This window comes from Mustela nigripes, chromosome 4 (genome assembly GCF_022355385.1).
Source record: "Mustela nigripes isolate SB6536 chromosome 4, MUSNIG.SB6536, whole genome shotgun sequence".
Classification (NCBI taxonomy): Eukaryota; Metazoa; Chordata; class Mammalia; order Carnivora; family Mustelidae; genus Mustela; species Mustela nigripes.
Window position 1 is genome coordinate 113,264,313 of NC_081560.1, and position 15,036 is coordinate 113,279,348.

Consider the following 15,036-nt stretch of genomic DNA (forward strand, 5'->3'; position numbering starts at 1 on the left):
TTAACTGTCTGACTCCTGCTTTTGGCCTGCGTCATGATCTCAGGGTCCTGGAACAGAGTGCCATGTTGGGCTCCCTACTTAGCAGGGAGTCTGTTGAGAATTCTCTCTCTCCTTCTCCCTCCCCCCCCTCTCTAAAATAAATAAATCTTTTAAAATAAATAAGTAAATAAATGTCTAGGAAACACGAAATCAAGACCATAATGATATGGGAAAGGTGCCTCCTTTTCCTCAGCCACACTTTCTCCTGCATGGTCCCCACTAAATCATGTAATCTTGTAGAAGGCGGATCACATCTGAAATTCCTCATCTCTAAAGTCAGGGTGGCAGAAGCAATGAGCCCCAAGGTCCCTTCCGGTCCTGAAACCCTCAAGGCTCACCCTTTTATCCCAGCACCCAAACGGGGAACCAAGCCAGAACCAGTAGACTCCAAGGTCATCTGACCACAAGGAGCTTATAATCAAGTTGAGGAATAAAACAGATGTTTATTCCTTCAGCGCCAAGAATGGAAATAATCATAATAATAATGTCTTAGGATCATGGGAGATAATCCTGTGATATTAATAAATAGAGGGCAGCACAGTTATAGAACCAAAAGGCAAATCACGAATTATAAGAGATTGTCTACGTGGGCCATAAGGATTCCCTGTTCTCCCTGAAATAATGTAATAAATGTAACAAGTAATTGACATACACACACAAAAATAGTAGCTCCATGTCTTCTGTAAAAAGCAAAGTAAGGAGAGAGCAGTGCATAGGGGAAAACCCAGACCACGTGTAATCAACAGGGAAGTCTCTCACGGGAGCGATGGTATTTGCATTGATCCAAAAGGGCAGACATGATTTAAAAGGGGGACAGGGTGAGAAGGAAATGCAAAGAAAGCAAAGGCTCGGGGCTGCTCACAGTTGGTAGGAAAGCGTCACTGACTAGCACTTCTGAGCACATTACTCAGTTATTGTGGGTCTAAGGTGATTTCCCTGTGACACTGTGGGGTTTCATGAATTACAGTCGCGGTTTTACGTATATTCTGTTTTTTTTTTGTTTGTTTGTTTATTCATTCATTCCATATATTCTGTTTTGCTCTCTTCTTCAGAGTCCACTCTGGTTTAAAAATTCTGAGGGGAACTGCACTACATAAAGCGTCCACGAGGTGGCAGCACGTGGCTTCGTAGATGGACATCTTCAGCAGGGGAACTATGACACAACCGGGTAATAATCACACAAGCACTATTTAAGTCTGTCAGGAAAACTCAGAGAGAAGAGTGAATAGTCCATACTGAGCTTTAGAACTTGAGATTTAGAACTTAAAGGGAAACCAGATGTTTTTGATTCCTGAGTTTTAGGGGCACCTGGGTGGCTTAGTCTTTTGAGCACTGGACTCTTGATCTCAGCTCAGGTCAGGATCTTAGTGTCGGGAGAGGGAGCCCTGCTCTGGCTCCCCATATAGTGGGCTTATTTGCATGGGGTCCAATTCTGATTTGAGCTGATAAAACCCAAAGAAACTTACCCTCCGTCAAGTGTACCAAGTCAATCATTCATAAACATTTTCTTTTTTTTTTTTTTTAAGATTTCATGTATTTATTTGAGAGAGAAAGGGAGAGAGAGAGCACAAGCAGAGGGAGCATCAGGCAGAGGGAGAAGCAGACTTCCCGCTGGGCAGGCAGCCCAATGAGGGGCTCAATCCCAGGACCCTGGGATCATGACCAGAGCCAGAGGCAGATGCTTAACCAGCTGAGCCACCCAGGTGCCCAATGTGATCAATTCTTGTATCATAAAAACCTTCTTATCTCCAGGATGGACACAAAGAGACTGGTCTTCCTTTGGCCAAACAACTGCATGTTCATAAAACATATTTACGTCTTAAAAGCAAGGGCGGTAAGAACAATGTTCAACCTTTAACCAGTTAAAAAAAATTCCATGGATTTAAGTTTAACCTTGACTAACATCACAGACAAGGCCATAGCATCAGTTTCTAAAACACGGAAATCAATAGAATCCACAATGTGCTGTTTGCTGAGAGAGTTACGCTAAGCTCACACCCCATGAGAGGAACCCCACTCCGTGAGGTGGACAGCCAGGCCGGGACTCACAGTTTGCGATGTCACCTTGGAGCTGCAGAATCTGCGGAACTGGCATTGTGAGGACAATGATATCAAACTGTTCGGGGGGACCTGTTTCCTTGGAGACTTCCCACTTGTCATTCCGCAGGTTGACCTGAGTCACACGGTGTCTGAAGCAGACATCAGCACCTGTTCCAAAAGCAAGGTCATGTTCACATCCTCAGGGTTTCCAGTATGAACAGGCAGAGAGAAAGGAGTTACAGACTGGATCCATTCAGGGGAACTGAACAGTGAAGGCACCCTTCTCGGGGCTCACTTCCCCATTAGGTCGGAATTCCTCTCCTTCCCTCTTAAGCCTGAAAAAGGTGTCTGTGAATGAGATCCAAGCTCTCGTTAGTGGATCAATTTACCTTTATTAAGAATTGGAATGAGGGGGCACCTGGGTGGCTCAGTGGGTTAAAGCCTCTACCTTAGGCTCAGGTCATGATCCCAGGGTCCTGGGATCAAGCCCCACATCAGGCTCTCCACATGGCGGGGGTCTTCCTCCCCCTCTCTCTCTGCCTGCCTCTCTGCCTACTTGTGATTTCTGTCAAATAAATAAAATCTTTAAAAAAAAAGAATTGGAATGAAGAGAAATACGGTTGAGAATGTCCTCTCATCGCATTTTTCTTTTTCATCACCAAGGTATTTTGATAATTACCTGAGTAGTTATTTGACTAATATTTTCTTCCCTATTAACCTATGAGCCCCCAGGGAAGGAACCATATCTGCTCTGTGTCTGTGAAGACCGTATCCCATACACAGTAGAGTACTCACCACATAGTGGGATTTCATAAGTACCTGCTGAAGAGAATGAATCAGGAACCATAAACCGAAAGACAAGAAAACATCCCTGGATCGTTAAGTGTCCTTGAGGCCAAGCACTTACCTCACATCGCAATTGCCAGAAAACTTGGATTTGTTTTTACAAATCTACTTGTATGCTGTCTCAGGAATGGAAAAGCAAGAAATGAAGAAAGAACAAGACACAAAAGCACGTTGGAAGATCTCGTTCATTTCCAGGGGACACCACAGCATCCCAGCCACCCAACATCCAGCTTATGTCCGCCTGGCCCTGAAGCTTCCTTCCTGCAGCGACTCCATCTTCCTCCCCTAGAAGGTCCCTCCGCCATTGTTCTGACATTGATTCGGAATATCTGCCTGTGTCTGGTATGTCTTATCCATCCAAAACCACTCATTTCCTCCATTTCACGTCTCTAGACCTCAGATGCTTTCACTGTCCCTGGAATCCCGCGGCAACACTGTGAACATTCAGAGTTTTTAAATCAAATGCAAATATATTAGAAGGAACAAGGTGCTAACTAGGCCCAGGGGTTTGTCTCTTCGAGGCAATTAGCTTCGTTCTGTTCATACACTGGAGCAAGGGCTAGTAAACAGCCTCCAACCTGCCTGCTTGCCCGGAGGCCCCTTCAACTCCCACCTGCCAGCTCCAGGCCGGCCTGAACCTTTCCCCTTCACTTGTTTCTATTTATTTAGGGTGCCGTGGGAAAGAGTGGTGCACGGTTATGGGCGATGGTGAGCAGGCGTGCGTGTTTCAGGGAACTTAAGTCCACGGACCTAGAAATTCTCCATACCCAGCCGGATGTCCTGGACATGCGTCCCAAGGGTCCCAAAGTATTCTGCAAGGTGTATGTCCGTGGTTCTCTTAAGTGTGGACCCCAGGCGGGCAGCACCAGCGGCACCTTGGATCCTGCTACAAAGGTACGTTCTGAGACCTAAGCCAGACCTACTGGACCAGCATCTCTGCTGCTCAGGCTGCTGTTCTCCAAAGTTGTTCTGCACAATATTGGTTTTAGAGATTTGAACGCATTCGAAAGCATATGTGATTAGTCGTATCCCACACAGATAATCTCCTGGAAGTCTGGTCCAATCAAAACCATGCTGGTTCATCCAATAGACTGTGGGGTTATAAATTTTATTGATTCCAAACTGTAGAATAGTTTTGGAATGACTTAACAATTTGATCTTATGCAAGGTCAACTTCATTAAGGAGACTATTTTTTTAAACCAAAATGTAGCAAAAGGTTGCTATGTACCTGGCCTACTACTTGCTTGGGTTGACAATGAATGTGTTCTATCCCATAGTCCTCATGGTAACACTTTGCAGGGGGGACTGTAATTACTCTAATTTTTTCCAATGAAAGAACCAGGGTATAGATTTTTAAACTTTCCTATTATTACATAGCTAGGAAAGGGTTAGTTATTTCCAGGTCAATACGATTCCAGAAACTCTCTCACTTATGTTGTGGAAACATGAAAACACTCTTGTGGATCATGTAGTGGAGAGAGAACTTCCCAGAAGTTCAAAGGATGTTTAAAAAGATACAATTACAGAATTTAAAATAGTATAATAAGGTTTATAAATTCTGTAACAACAGATCTGGGTAAACGGGAAAAAGACTCTTGAGGTATTTCGAAGATAATATTAAAATAAATCATTTATATGCACTCAAATTATATAGATCTTGAACTTGATTATGTAAAAATTCATTTTTTAATAAAGGAGAAAGTAGGTCACAAAACAAACTTATGGTTGATGTCTACAGTGACATTTTCCTGTGATTTTTCTGTATCTTCCAAACTTTCAACCAACCATGTAATCTTTTTAAAAAATTGCCTTTTGAAGTAAATAGTATTTTACATAGGGATAAAAAGCTCTATAAAACCATTGTCTCAAGAGGTTGTACAAATGGAAAATATAAACAGGTTTTTACTAAGAATTGGTTAAATTAAAACTGATAACCACCTAATATATATATTAAATGTATTTCATAACTATATTCAATATATTTAATATATACTCCAATGTACATGCATACATATATATAGAAATAGATATAGAAATCTATATATCATGATACCTACCTGCCATGTACATGGTAGGTTAAACTCTATGTGAGCCACAAATAATTAAATATGACCTCTTTTCCCAAAAGCTTCCAAAGCAAAACTGGAAGATAAAATATATATTCTCCCAAACACCTACCAAGAGAAGGATGTAGGTGCTGTGTATTCAAGGACTGTTCCTCTGCTGGAAGAACATCAGATGTAAGAGGGCAAGGAGTTTGGTTCTTGTGTCCTTAGCACCTAACACAGCATCTGACATACAGGAAGTACACTGAAGGGATAAGCGTTCACTGAAGGGATGTGTGCGTGCATGGATGGATGGATAGGACATATAATACAGCTGGTAAGTACTTGAGGATTTCAGTAAATAGGCACATCCAAATTGGGTCAAATCATAATGGAAATGAGATTTTTAAAAGTTAAATGGTGGCAAGAGATGAAGCTGATGGTGACATTCTACAAAATATCCAATGCTATCACATTCTGTAAGGGTTAATTTTATGCACTAGCTTGACTGGGTCATGGATTTCCCCCAAGATATTTGGTCAAATATATTCTGGCTCTGTCTTTGACAATGATTTTGGATGAGATTAACATTTAAATTGGTAGAATGAGTAAGGTAGATTACCCTCCCTACTTAATGCCCATGGCTCTTATCCAGTCATTGGCATGTATGAAACAAAAAAACTGACCCTCCCCAAAAGGAAAGAATTATTCCTGACCAACAGCCTTCAAACTGGGACAAGGGGTTGTTGGGGGTTTTTCTACCCCTTGTATTGGGATTTGCCAATTCATCCTGCAGATCTTGACACCTACCAACCTCCCTAATCACGAGCCAATTCTTTATTATAAACTGTATATATACAGATATATCCTATTATATATTTGTATATATAATACATATAAATACATATTATATATCACATAATCAAATAATATATAAAATATATTATATTAATTATATATTATATATTTTATATATTATATGATCATATTATATACACTATAATATATTAAATATTATATATAATTATATTTATATGTGTTTATATATTTATATATATTTATATAAATACACACACACGCACACACATACACACACTTCCTATTATATCTAGCACCTGTTAGCTCTGTTTCTCTGGAAAATCCCAAGTAATATACCATCATTGCCTGAATTCTCGATGGAGAAGCTATCTAACCAGAATGACATCTACTATTTCCCCATGCTGTATGTATATCGAATCTAACTGACTCCTCTATTGCCTGCTATCAGGGATTCTTGGGGTTCTCAAAAAGTAAAACTTGATGAAGAAAATCAAAATAGTAATTATTCTTGAAATAGTTTATGGAACAAAACGTCTTAGCACCTTTCATCAGTGATCTTGAATTGGGCATCTTACTTAATTATGATTCATCAAGAAACTTACTTCTGTTTAAAGAAAATAGTTAGGGGTGCCTGGGTGGCTTAGTGGGTTAAGCCTCTGCCTTCGGTTCAGGTCATGGTCTCAGAGTCCTGGAATTGAGTCCCGCATCGGGCTCTCTGCTCGGCTGGGATCCTGCTTCCCACCCCACCCCCCCTGCCTGCCTCTCTGCCTACTTACAATGTCTCTCTATCAAATAAATAAATAAATAAATAAATAAATAAATAAATTAATGGAATCCTTAAAAACAACAAGAACAACAAAATGTTGGACTCCTGGGGGGCTCAGTCAGTGAAGCATCTGCTTTCTGCTCAGGTCATGTTCCCAGGGCCTGAGATCGAGTTCTGGGTTGGGCACCCTGCTCAGCTAGGAATCTGTTTCTCCTGCCTGCTGCCTCATGCACATGCGTGTTCTCTCTTTCTCTCTCTCTCTCTCTCACAAAAATAAATAAAATCTTTAAAAAATTAAAAGATTAAAAAAAACAAATCGTTTATCATCCAAGATCATTTATCAACTTTTCTAAAAAAGGTCATTTTCAAAACATTCATAAAATACGTAAAGAATAAATGAAAATCCTACTTGAAAAGGGACAAAGTCATAAATAAGAAATTCAAGAAAAAAGGTGGAAAGAGCTCACTAAAAACACAAAGATGCATGAACTCAGTCATAATTATGTAAGTACAAATCAGAACACAAAAAGACACCAGCTTTAACCTGCCCCACTAGCAAAAATTTAAAATTTTTAGTTATAAAATACCTAGATGTGCAGAGAGAGAAATTTTCATTCATTGCTTTTTCAAATTTTTTAAAAAGATTTATTTACTTATTTTAGAGAGAGAGAACACGAGTGGGAGGGGTAAAGGGAGAGGGAGAGAATCTCAAGCAGACTCCCCACTGAGCTCAGAGTGGGGCTCCATCTCACCACTCTGAGATCATGACCTGAGCCAAAACCAAGAATCAGATGCTTAACTGACTGAGCCACCCAGGTGCCTCCTCATTACCACTGATGAGATATTCTTTCAGAGGAGCAGATGGAACCACCTAGTTTAATTAAAAATTCACAATACCATTTGACACAGCAACTGTGCTGTTAGAAACTGGTTCTACAGATATACCTAAAGAAGTGTGACACAGTTAAACAATGCAGCAATAGCGGTATTAGCGAAAACCAAAACAACCCCTCATCCCACCAACAACCTAAATATTTTCCAGAAAGCTAATCCTGACATAAGCAATGAATTTATTTATTCATAAAGAAATCATATAACACTGAACAGGCATTGAGAAAAATGAAGCATACTGAATTTGTTGTTATGAAAATAGACCTAAGATATGATTCAGTTGATGATAATGTATTAGGATTTTCCAGAGAAACAGAACCAATAGGAGGCAGACAGATAGATAATGGGGGGGGACTGATTTATTACAAGTAGCCCAAACAAGGTGTTGGTTTATGAAAAATAATCCCATTGGTATACTTAAAAATAATAAATATAAACACACATGAATAAATAAATAGAGGCAGCCATGTAAATCAATACACAGATCCATAAAGTTTTTTCTAGAAGCATACATTGAAAACTATTATTAGGGATAAAAGAAAATCAGCTATTGGTAAAGAGTAGAACATCTATTTTATAACTTTCTTTATAGTATTAATATTTAATTATGTTTACAATGTTTATCTTTAAATGCCAATAGTAAAATGAAGCAGAGAAACTCCTATCCCCACCTGATTCTTTCAAGTAGTGCTTAATGATTGAATAAACTCCTTAAGGTGCCTCAAAGTTACAGTCTCCTTCTTTCATCACCACCCCTTCAATAGGAGACTTCAGAGGCTTCAAAATGCCAAGAGCTAACAGGTCATCATAAAAACTGAAATAAATCAATATATATGATATAATTAAATACCACTATCAGTTAGCTTAAAAATACTGTATTCTCTTCCAAGAATTCTTAGAGAGTATCACTCTACATAAGTGCATGTTTTACATTAAGAAAACAATTCAAGGGGCACCTGGCTGGCTCAGTCAATAGAGCAGGGGACTCTTGGTCTTGGGGTGGTGAGTTCAAGTCCCATGTGGGGTACAGAGTTTCCTTAAAAAATCAGTAAACCATCATCCAGGTGAAGAACAGAAACGTTCTGCGAATCTATACATCTTGCTGACATTAGCTGAAGGCCTATTTTCTTGTATATCTCAAAATTACAGACAGTGAACATAGAAAGGTATGCAGTTCCCCCAGGACTAATTGTCCTCTTTGCCAACATAGCACAGTAATTCATATTTAAATCGAGCCCTGGATGTAGCTTCTCTTCCAGTCTCCAGGATCACCCTTGGGAGGCATGGACTCTGGCTTTCCCACTTAACTCAGGCTAATGCCATCAACGATGTTATTGTAGTATCTTCACTATATCACAAGGGGCAAGGTGTCACTCTGTTAATAATGGATGATTTCTATCTTTTTACATCCTATGGGCATGAAGATTGATTCCTGCCAACTAACTCACCTTTGGTGTTGCTTGGCATAGTGAGGCGTGCAGGTGATGTACTGGGCACCCAAGTCAACCCTGCTCTGTGGATTATAAGGGCTCCTGGCTGTCGTCATTCTTCCCCCTTGGATTCATTCACAAGAAACATCTTAGTGCATCAGAATGACCCTTTTGCAATGAACACCTCAATTATGCACCCCAGAGTGGGCCAAAGAGATTAGGGCTGTATTAAAAGAGGACTTTGTTGTGCTTTTCTGTTTTAGTTTTGGGCTTTGTCCTCTACCATCGTTAGGACAACCTGGTCACTGCGAGGTATTTTTAAAGAGGACACAGCGGTGTTCAGCGCTGTGCCTGGCCCCTGGAGTCACACATTTAAACAACAGGGATGGGTGCGTGGAGAACATCCAACGAAAAAACGCATGACATGTCAGAATAATCACTGGGAGCATGTTTTCACTCCCCCAAACGGGTTTCATGAGAAAAAAAAGGAGTCTGTCAACTAGATCTTGGTAGTCCTAGTCCAAGGGCACTTTGGGATCCTCGACATGTGCAGATGGCCTGGAAGGCATGGCCAGGCCTAGATGAAAACCAAAACAACAACAAAAACCACGCACTGGCCAAGGAGGTAGGCCCAAGCTGTGCAAACTGCCAGAGCTCCTGGGCCGCCCTCAGGGTGGCACACCTCCTGCTCTTCCTCCCTGACCCCGCGCGAGACTCCTCCCCCTCTTGATCCCTGGACCTGTGCTCCTCCAGCCAGGGCTCCTCCCGCTCTTTCCGGACCCTGACCAAGGTTCCCTCTCCCTGCTCCCCTACCCCCCGCCACGCCCACTTCTCCAGCCCGGGCTCCTCCTGCTCATCCCGGACTCTGGACCCTGACCTAGGCTCCCTCTCTCCCTATCCCCCCTTTCCTCCTACCCTAGTCTCCTTCCTCCTCCCTCACCCGCGCGGGGATCCTCCCGTCTCCCGCCCTAAACCCCCACTCCTCATCCCGAGTGTCCTCCCTCCTCATTCTCCTGACCCAGCTTGGGGATCTTCCTACTTCCCCTAGTGGCCCCCTTCCACCCACCCAGGGCTCCTCCCGGTCCTCCCTCCCCGCCCCGCGGGGCTCCTCCCACTCCCTCGCTCCCCGCCCTGCGCGGGGGTCATCGCCTACTCCGCCCCTCTCGGGCGTCCCTGGGGAGCTGGAGGCTCCGGTCACGTGACCGGGCGTGCACCGCGCACATTGCTGCAGGGAGGTGGCGGCCGCGGTGACCGGATCGTCCCACAGCCCTCCCAGGGTGGGCCGCCAGCAGGCGCTGCCTTCCTCTCCCCGGTTTCGACCACCCCACGACCCACCTGAGTCCCCAGCTTCATCCCACACCATGAGGTGCATTGGACGAGGCGCCTCCTTCCCGAGCAGCACTGCGCACAGGCTTCCCGTCAGCCCGGCGCCCACGATCAGCACCCGCGCCACGGCGGGGAGTCTCGGGGCGAGGCCGCACGCGGCTGTCGGGTTCCGCGCTACAGGCCCGCCCAGCCTCGCCCGCGCGCAGTGCCGCCCGCCGGCCTCTAGGGGGCAGACGGGAGTCGAGCGGGCCGCTGGGAGGGGCGGGCCACGCCCGGGTGCTCCTGAGCCTCGCGGAGGGGGCAGGGATGCAGGATGGAGCGTGACAGCACCAACCCAGGCCGGAGCCGCTGCGGGAGTGACCGCACAGTCCCGCAGTGCGGAGGGAGGGACCCGGAAGGCCGCTGCTCACCTCCTCCGGAAGCACGTGTGAGTGCAGGAGCTGTCCTTTTCAGGTTGGCCCAGGGCTCTGTGGCTGCCCTGTGGAACCCTGAGCCTCAGTTTCTCCATCTGTCAAAGGGGGACCCTAACGTCTGCGTGTCAGATTGGTGACCGTTCACCAGAAAACTTGAGCTCACTCGGCTCTTCGGTCCATATTTTAGAACACATTCCACGTGCTCTGAGGTATATAAAGATGAGCAAGTCAAGGACACATGACCTGTTGGTTTCCCTTCAACATTGTCCTGGAAATTCTCAGTGAAACAACAAAAAGCAATGAGAACTATGAACCATTAAAAAAATAAAGAATTCAGTTACCCTAGATTGTAGATAAATTATTAACTGGAAAACTAGAGAAACTGGATAGCTATGAGAAGTGCTAAGAAAGTTGACAGTGGTAGCCAGATAATGAAAACATTTACAAATTAAAGGTTTTACTTTATGCCCCCTTATGAAGAAATTACCATACATCAAATTGGTGGTGGACCAATAGTACATATATCTGATAAAAGAAAATATAGATGAAATATAGAAGAATTACAGCCTGTAAAAAGACATAAGAATAAAGGATAGAACTGAACAGAAAAACATTAAAAACATAGTTATTTACAACTTGTGTGTTGCAAAATGCACAGGACAAAATATAAATAGCAAACCGGAGTAGAGTTTGATAATATATCAAAAATCCTAAAACTCTGTCCTTTGAATGAAACATACCAGGTCTAGACATTTATCTGGGGGAAATAATATATAGCTGTACATTAAGATATACATAAAAATGTGTTTACCTCAATGTTATTAGAAACACTGATGTCTAGGGGCACCTGGGTGGCTCAGTTGGTTAAGCGACTGCCTTCGGCTCAGGTCATGATCCCGGAGTCCGGGAATCGAGTCCTGCATCGCGCTCTTCTCCCGCTGACCTCTCTCCTGGCATGCTCTCTCTCTCAAATAAATAAATAAAATATTGAAGAAAAAAAAAGAATCATTGACGTCTATAACCAACGAACCTACTAAGAAAATAGGGCTTTAAATATTTAAGGACATACAGAAAATTACTCATTCTATAATGTTGAAAAACTGGCTACAAAACTAGTAAAATCCCAGAGTTTTACAAACACACAGAGACAAGTATGACTGCAGTATTAGAGAAATTCGAGAGGAAACAGATGTATCTACATTTTTCTATTAATTTCAAGGTTTTATAAAAGCCATATGAATCTATTAATTTTTTTGTTATAAATAAAATAGAGCTGCTATTCTAGGCAGAAGAAGTTAATCAATCCCTGCTTTAAAGAGATTTCACAACCACATGCTAAAGACCTCAGAACTGTCTGGAAAGGAGGTTTGAGGTAATCTAGTTCAACCACGCTCTGCCACCAGCATTTTACATAATGTAAATATAGACACTAAGTTAAAGTGAATTTGCCCAAATTTATGTAGTATTTCAAGGATTAGACCAGGGCAGGTCCTCCTGGATTGTTTTGAGTCTGTTCTCAAACAGCTCCTGCTTCCTCGTTTCTTGTACAATCAGGCCTAAAACCTCATGGTCATCTTCCATAGTTTCTCTTTTGTCACTGTTATTTATTGGTCCTCTGTCCTTTTGACCTTTTCTCCTCTGTTTCTTATATTCAATCCCATGCAATTCTACACCAGAAAACTCAAGCTTTACTTTTTTCCTTTTTCTTTCTTTGTCTCTTTCTTCTTCTTTTTTTTTTTTTTTTTGTTTTGTTTTGTTTTGTTTTTTGTTTTACTCCGGGCTCAGTTTTACGACCCTGAGATTGTGTCCTGAGCTGAAATCAAGAGTGGGACACTTAACAGACCTAGCTGCAGAGCTGCCCCAAGCAGTCATTACTTCTTAACTGGATTACTATAATGACTTTTTATTATTATAATGACTATTATTTCATTATTATTATAATGACTTTCTCCCCTTTCCTAATCTATGTTCTCCCCTGAGCTTCCGGGTCAGTCACTACCATTCTCAGAAAACTTGCAGTAGCACTCAGTTTCATACAGAACCAAGTTCAACTGCTTGGCATAAAAACTGTTCAGTGATAATTCCCCACCCTATCTTTATATCTTAACCTTGGTAATCTTCGTATGTCCTGTGCTATAGCTAAATGGAATTATTTTATGTTCCCCCCAAATTTTCCACATATCTGTGAAAGCGGTAAGCCTTGTTTATGTAGTTCTTGAGTACAGAGCACACTTTCTTTGACTTGTATTTCTAGTATTGTTCATTTGCATGAATTCTTCACTCTTTTCCTTTTCTGATGTGATCAATAATATGTTCTTTAAAAAGTATGTAGAATTGGAGATGGTTATGAGCACTGAATGGAGGTGGCTATCATGGCTGTGATTTCTCATTAGTCTTTAAGGACTAGTATAACCACCCACCTAACCCCCATCCCCAATCTCCAGAATGGGTTCCATCAGCCCAGAGCTATAACTGTAGGGTTGTAGGTCCATGGTTGGCTACTGGTACTAGTGCATCTTTCTGGGACATTTGAGAATGACTAGACAACTAAAGAAAGTAGGATTGCAAAATAGCTAGGACGGGCTTCTGTATTTACTCTTCCTAGCCACCTTGACCTTTTCTCTTCTTTCCTGTTCCTGATCTTTGCAAGGCTGGCTCTTTCTGTTCATTTAAGTCCCACTTAGAAGTCACCTAAAGGAAGCCTTCTCTAACTATTTGACTTAAAAGAACCACCCTGTGACTTTATACCCCCAACCTGTTTCATTTTCTTCATGTTACCTAATCACTTTTAGAAGTTATCTTACTTTCTTGCCTACTTATTTGTTGTTTACTTAATAGAGTTTAAGAGGATAGAAACATTGTCATAGTCAATGTGGTATCCCTGGCAACTAGAATAAGTCACAATTCTCAGACACCGAGCTCAGTAACTCTGCCTAGAAGGTATGCAAGCCATTCAAGAATTATGCTTAAACTAAGATAGGCTGAATGGTAATTCAGTGGGTCAGTTTCAGTATTGAGAATACTTTCTCAGAGAGTGCTTTTTTATGGTATAATAGGACTGTAATAATATAAAAATATCATGCCAGTCAGCAAAGGTTGTCTGCTTATGTGAGGCACAGCTCTGTCTGTTCTTACTAACTGTGTTATTGATAACTTTGATAACCATTAATGGCAAATCAGTTTTTGATGGCATAAAATCAAGGTGAATAGCCTCATAGGGTTACTTTAAGATCAGGAATTTAAGAGATTTCAATAGAAGTCACTGAAACAAATTTAACAACAACAAAAAAATGGAGGAGGTTATTTGAAGTCTTACCTTTGTATCTAGAAAACAATTTTACAGAATCAAGGAAAGAGAGCTTAGAATTTTACTGGGCTTAGGTGTCTGGGTGCCTCAGTTGGTTAAATGAGGGCTTTGAGTTCAAGCCCCATGTGTAGCCTACTTAAGGAAAAAAAAATTGTACTTGGCCTTAAGTTTATTTTGAGTTAACAGTATAATAGAGCTGTTAAGACAAAAAACTAAATATAAACCTAAGCTATGATAAATGGATTAGTGTGCAGAACAAGGAAGGTGATAGTCCCACACTATTTACACTGCTCAGAACACATTTAGAATACCAGGTTCATTCCTGGACCCAAGATTTCAAAAGGATCATTGAGAAATGGGGCCATTCCAAGGAAAAGTGTCCAGGATGATAAGCGGACTTGAAATTATCGTGCTTGAATAGGTAAGAGGGATAAAGTTTGCTAGATTGCTAGCCTGAAGAAAACGTCACGAAAACATGAAAACCATCTTCAAACATGTAATAGATCTTCAGAAAGAAAAATAATTGGATACATCAGTATACTAAAATCAGTTGATGAAAATTATAAGAAACTAGATTTTGGCTTAAAGATATTTAAGGAATAATATAGATATTTATTATCTGTATTATATATTAAATATCTATGTTATTTATTGAGAATATAGATATTCTCAAAAAAGAAACTTAAGGAATAATTTTAAGTAGGTGCATCTAAAAATGGAACACATTTCCTCATGAAGTAGCTCTCCAATGGGGACACCTTCGGAATGTGGATGGGCACAATGGGGGATATTGTCAAAGAAACTGAAGTACTGGATAGGACAGTGGTCCTGGGACAGCAGTCCTCAAACAGGATACGTATAAGTAAATGAAGATTTTCTAAATGGTAGACAGAATTTTAAGGAAGCCAGTTTCCACTGTCTGAACTGCTGAAAGTACTTTCCACTAATACGTCTAGAAAAGCCTTTGTGGTCAAGCAGATTTGCCTTTCCTACCTTACCCTTTCACAGTTGCTCTTTACCAGCTTTGTAAGAATTCTCCAGATTTACCACCACCATGAAACACTAGAGTTTTCTGAATTCAACTATATTTACCTGAACAGTTTTATAGTTTCA

The 15,036-nt window shown here is 41.5% G+C and overlaps 1 protein-coding gene across 1 annotated transcript in view; it reads right to left on the minus strand.

Moving 5' to 3' along the window:
• LOC132016389 (renalase-like) overlaps window positions 1–13,108 on the minus strand; it is a 50,874-nt gene extending 37,766 nt beyond the window's left edge. Inside the window, exons 1-3 of the mRNA XM_059397632.1 lie at window positions 13,042–13,108; window positions 10,213–10,425; window positions 2,089–2,247 (exon numbers count right to left, since the gene is read on the minus strand). Of these exons, the coding sequence (XP_059253615.1) occupies window positions 2,089–2,247; window positions 10,213–10,425; window positions 13,042–13,108 (439 nt within the window). The remainder of the gene's footprint in view (window positions 1–2,088; window positions 2,248–10,212; window positions 10,426–13,041) is intronic.
• Window positions 13,109–15,036: the final 1,928 nt, after the last annotated feature.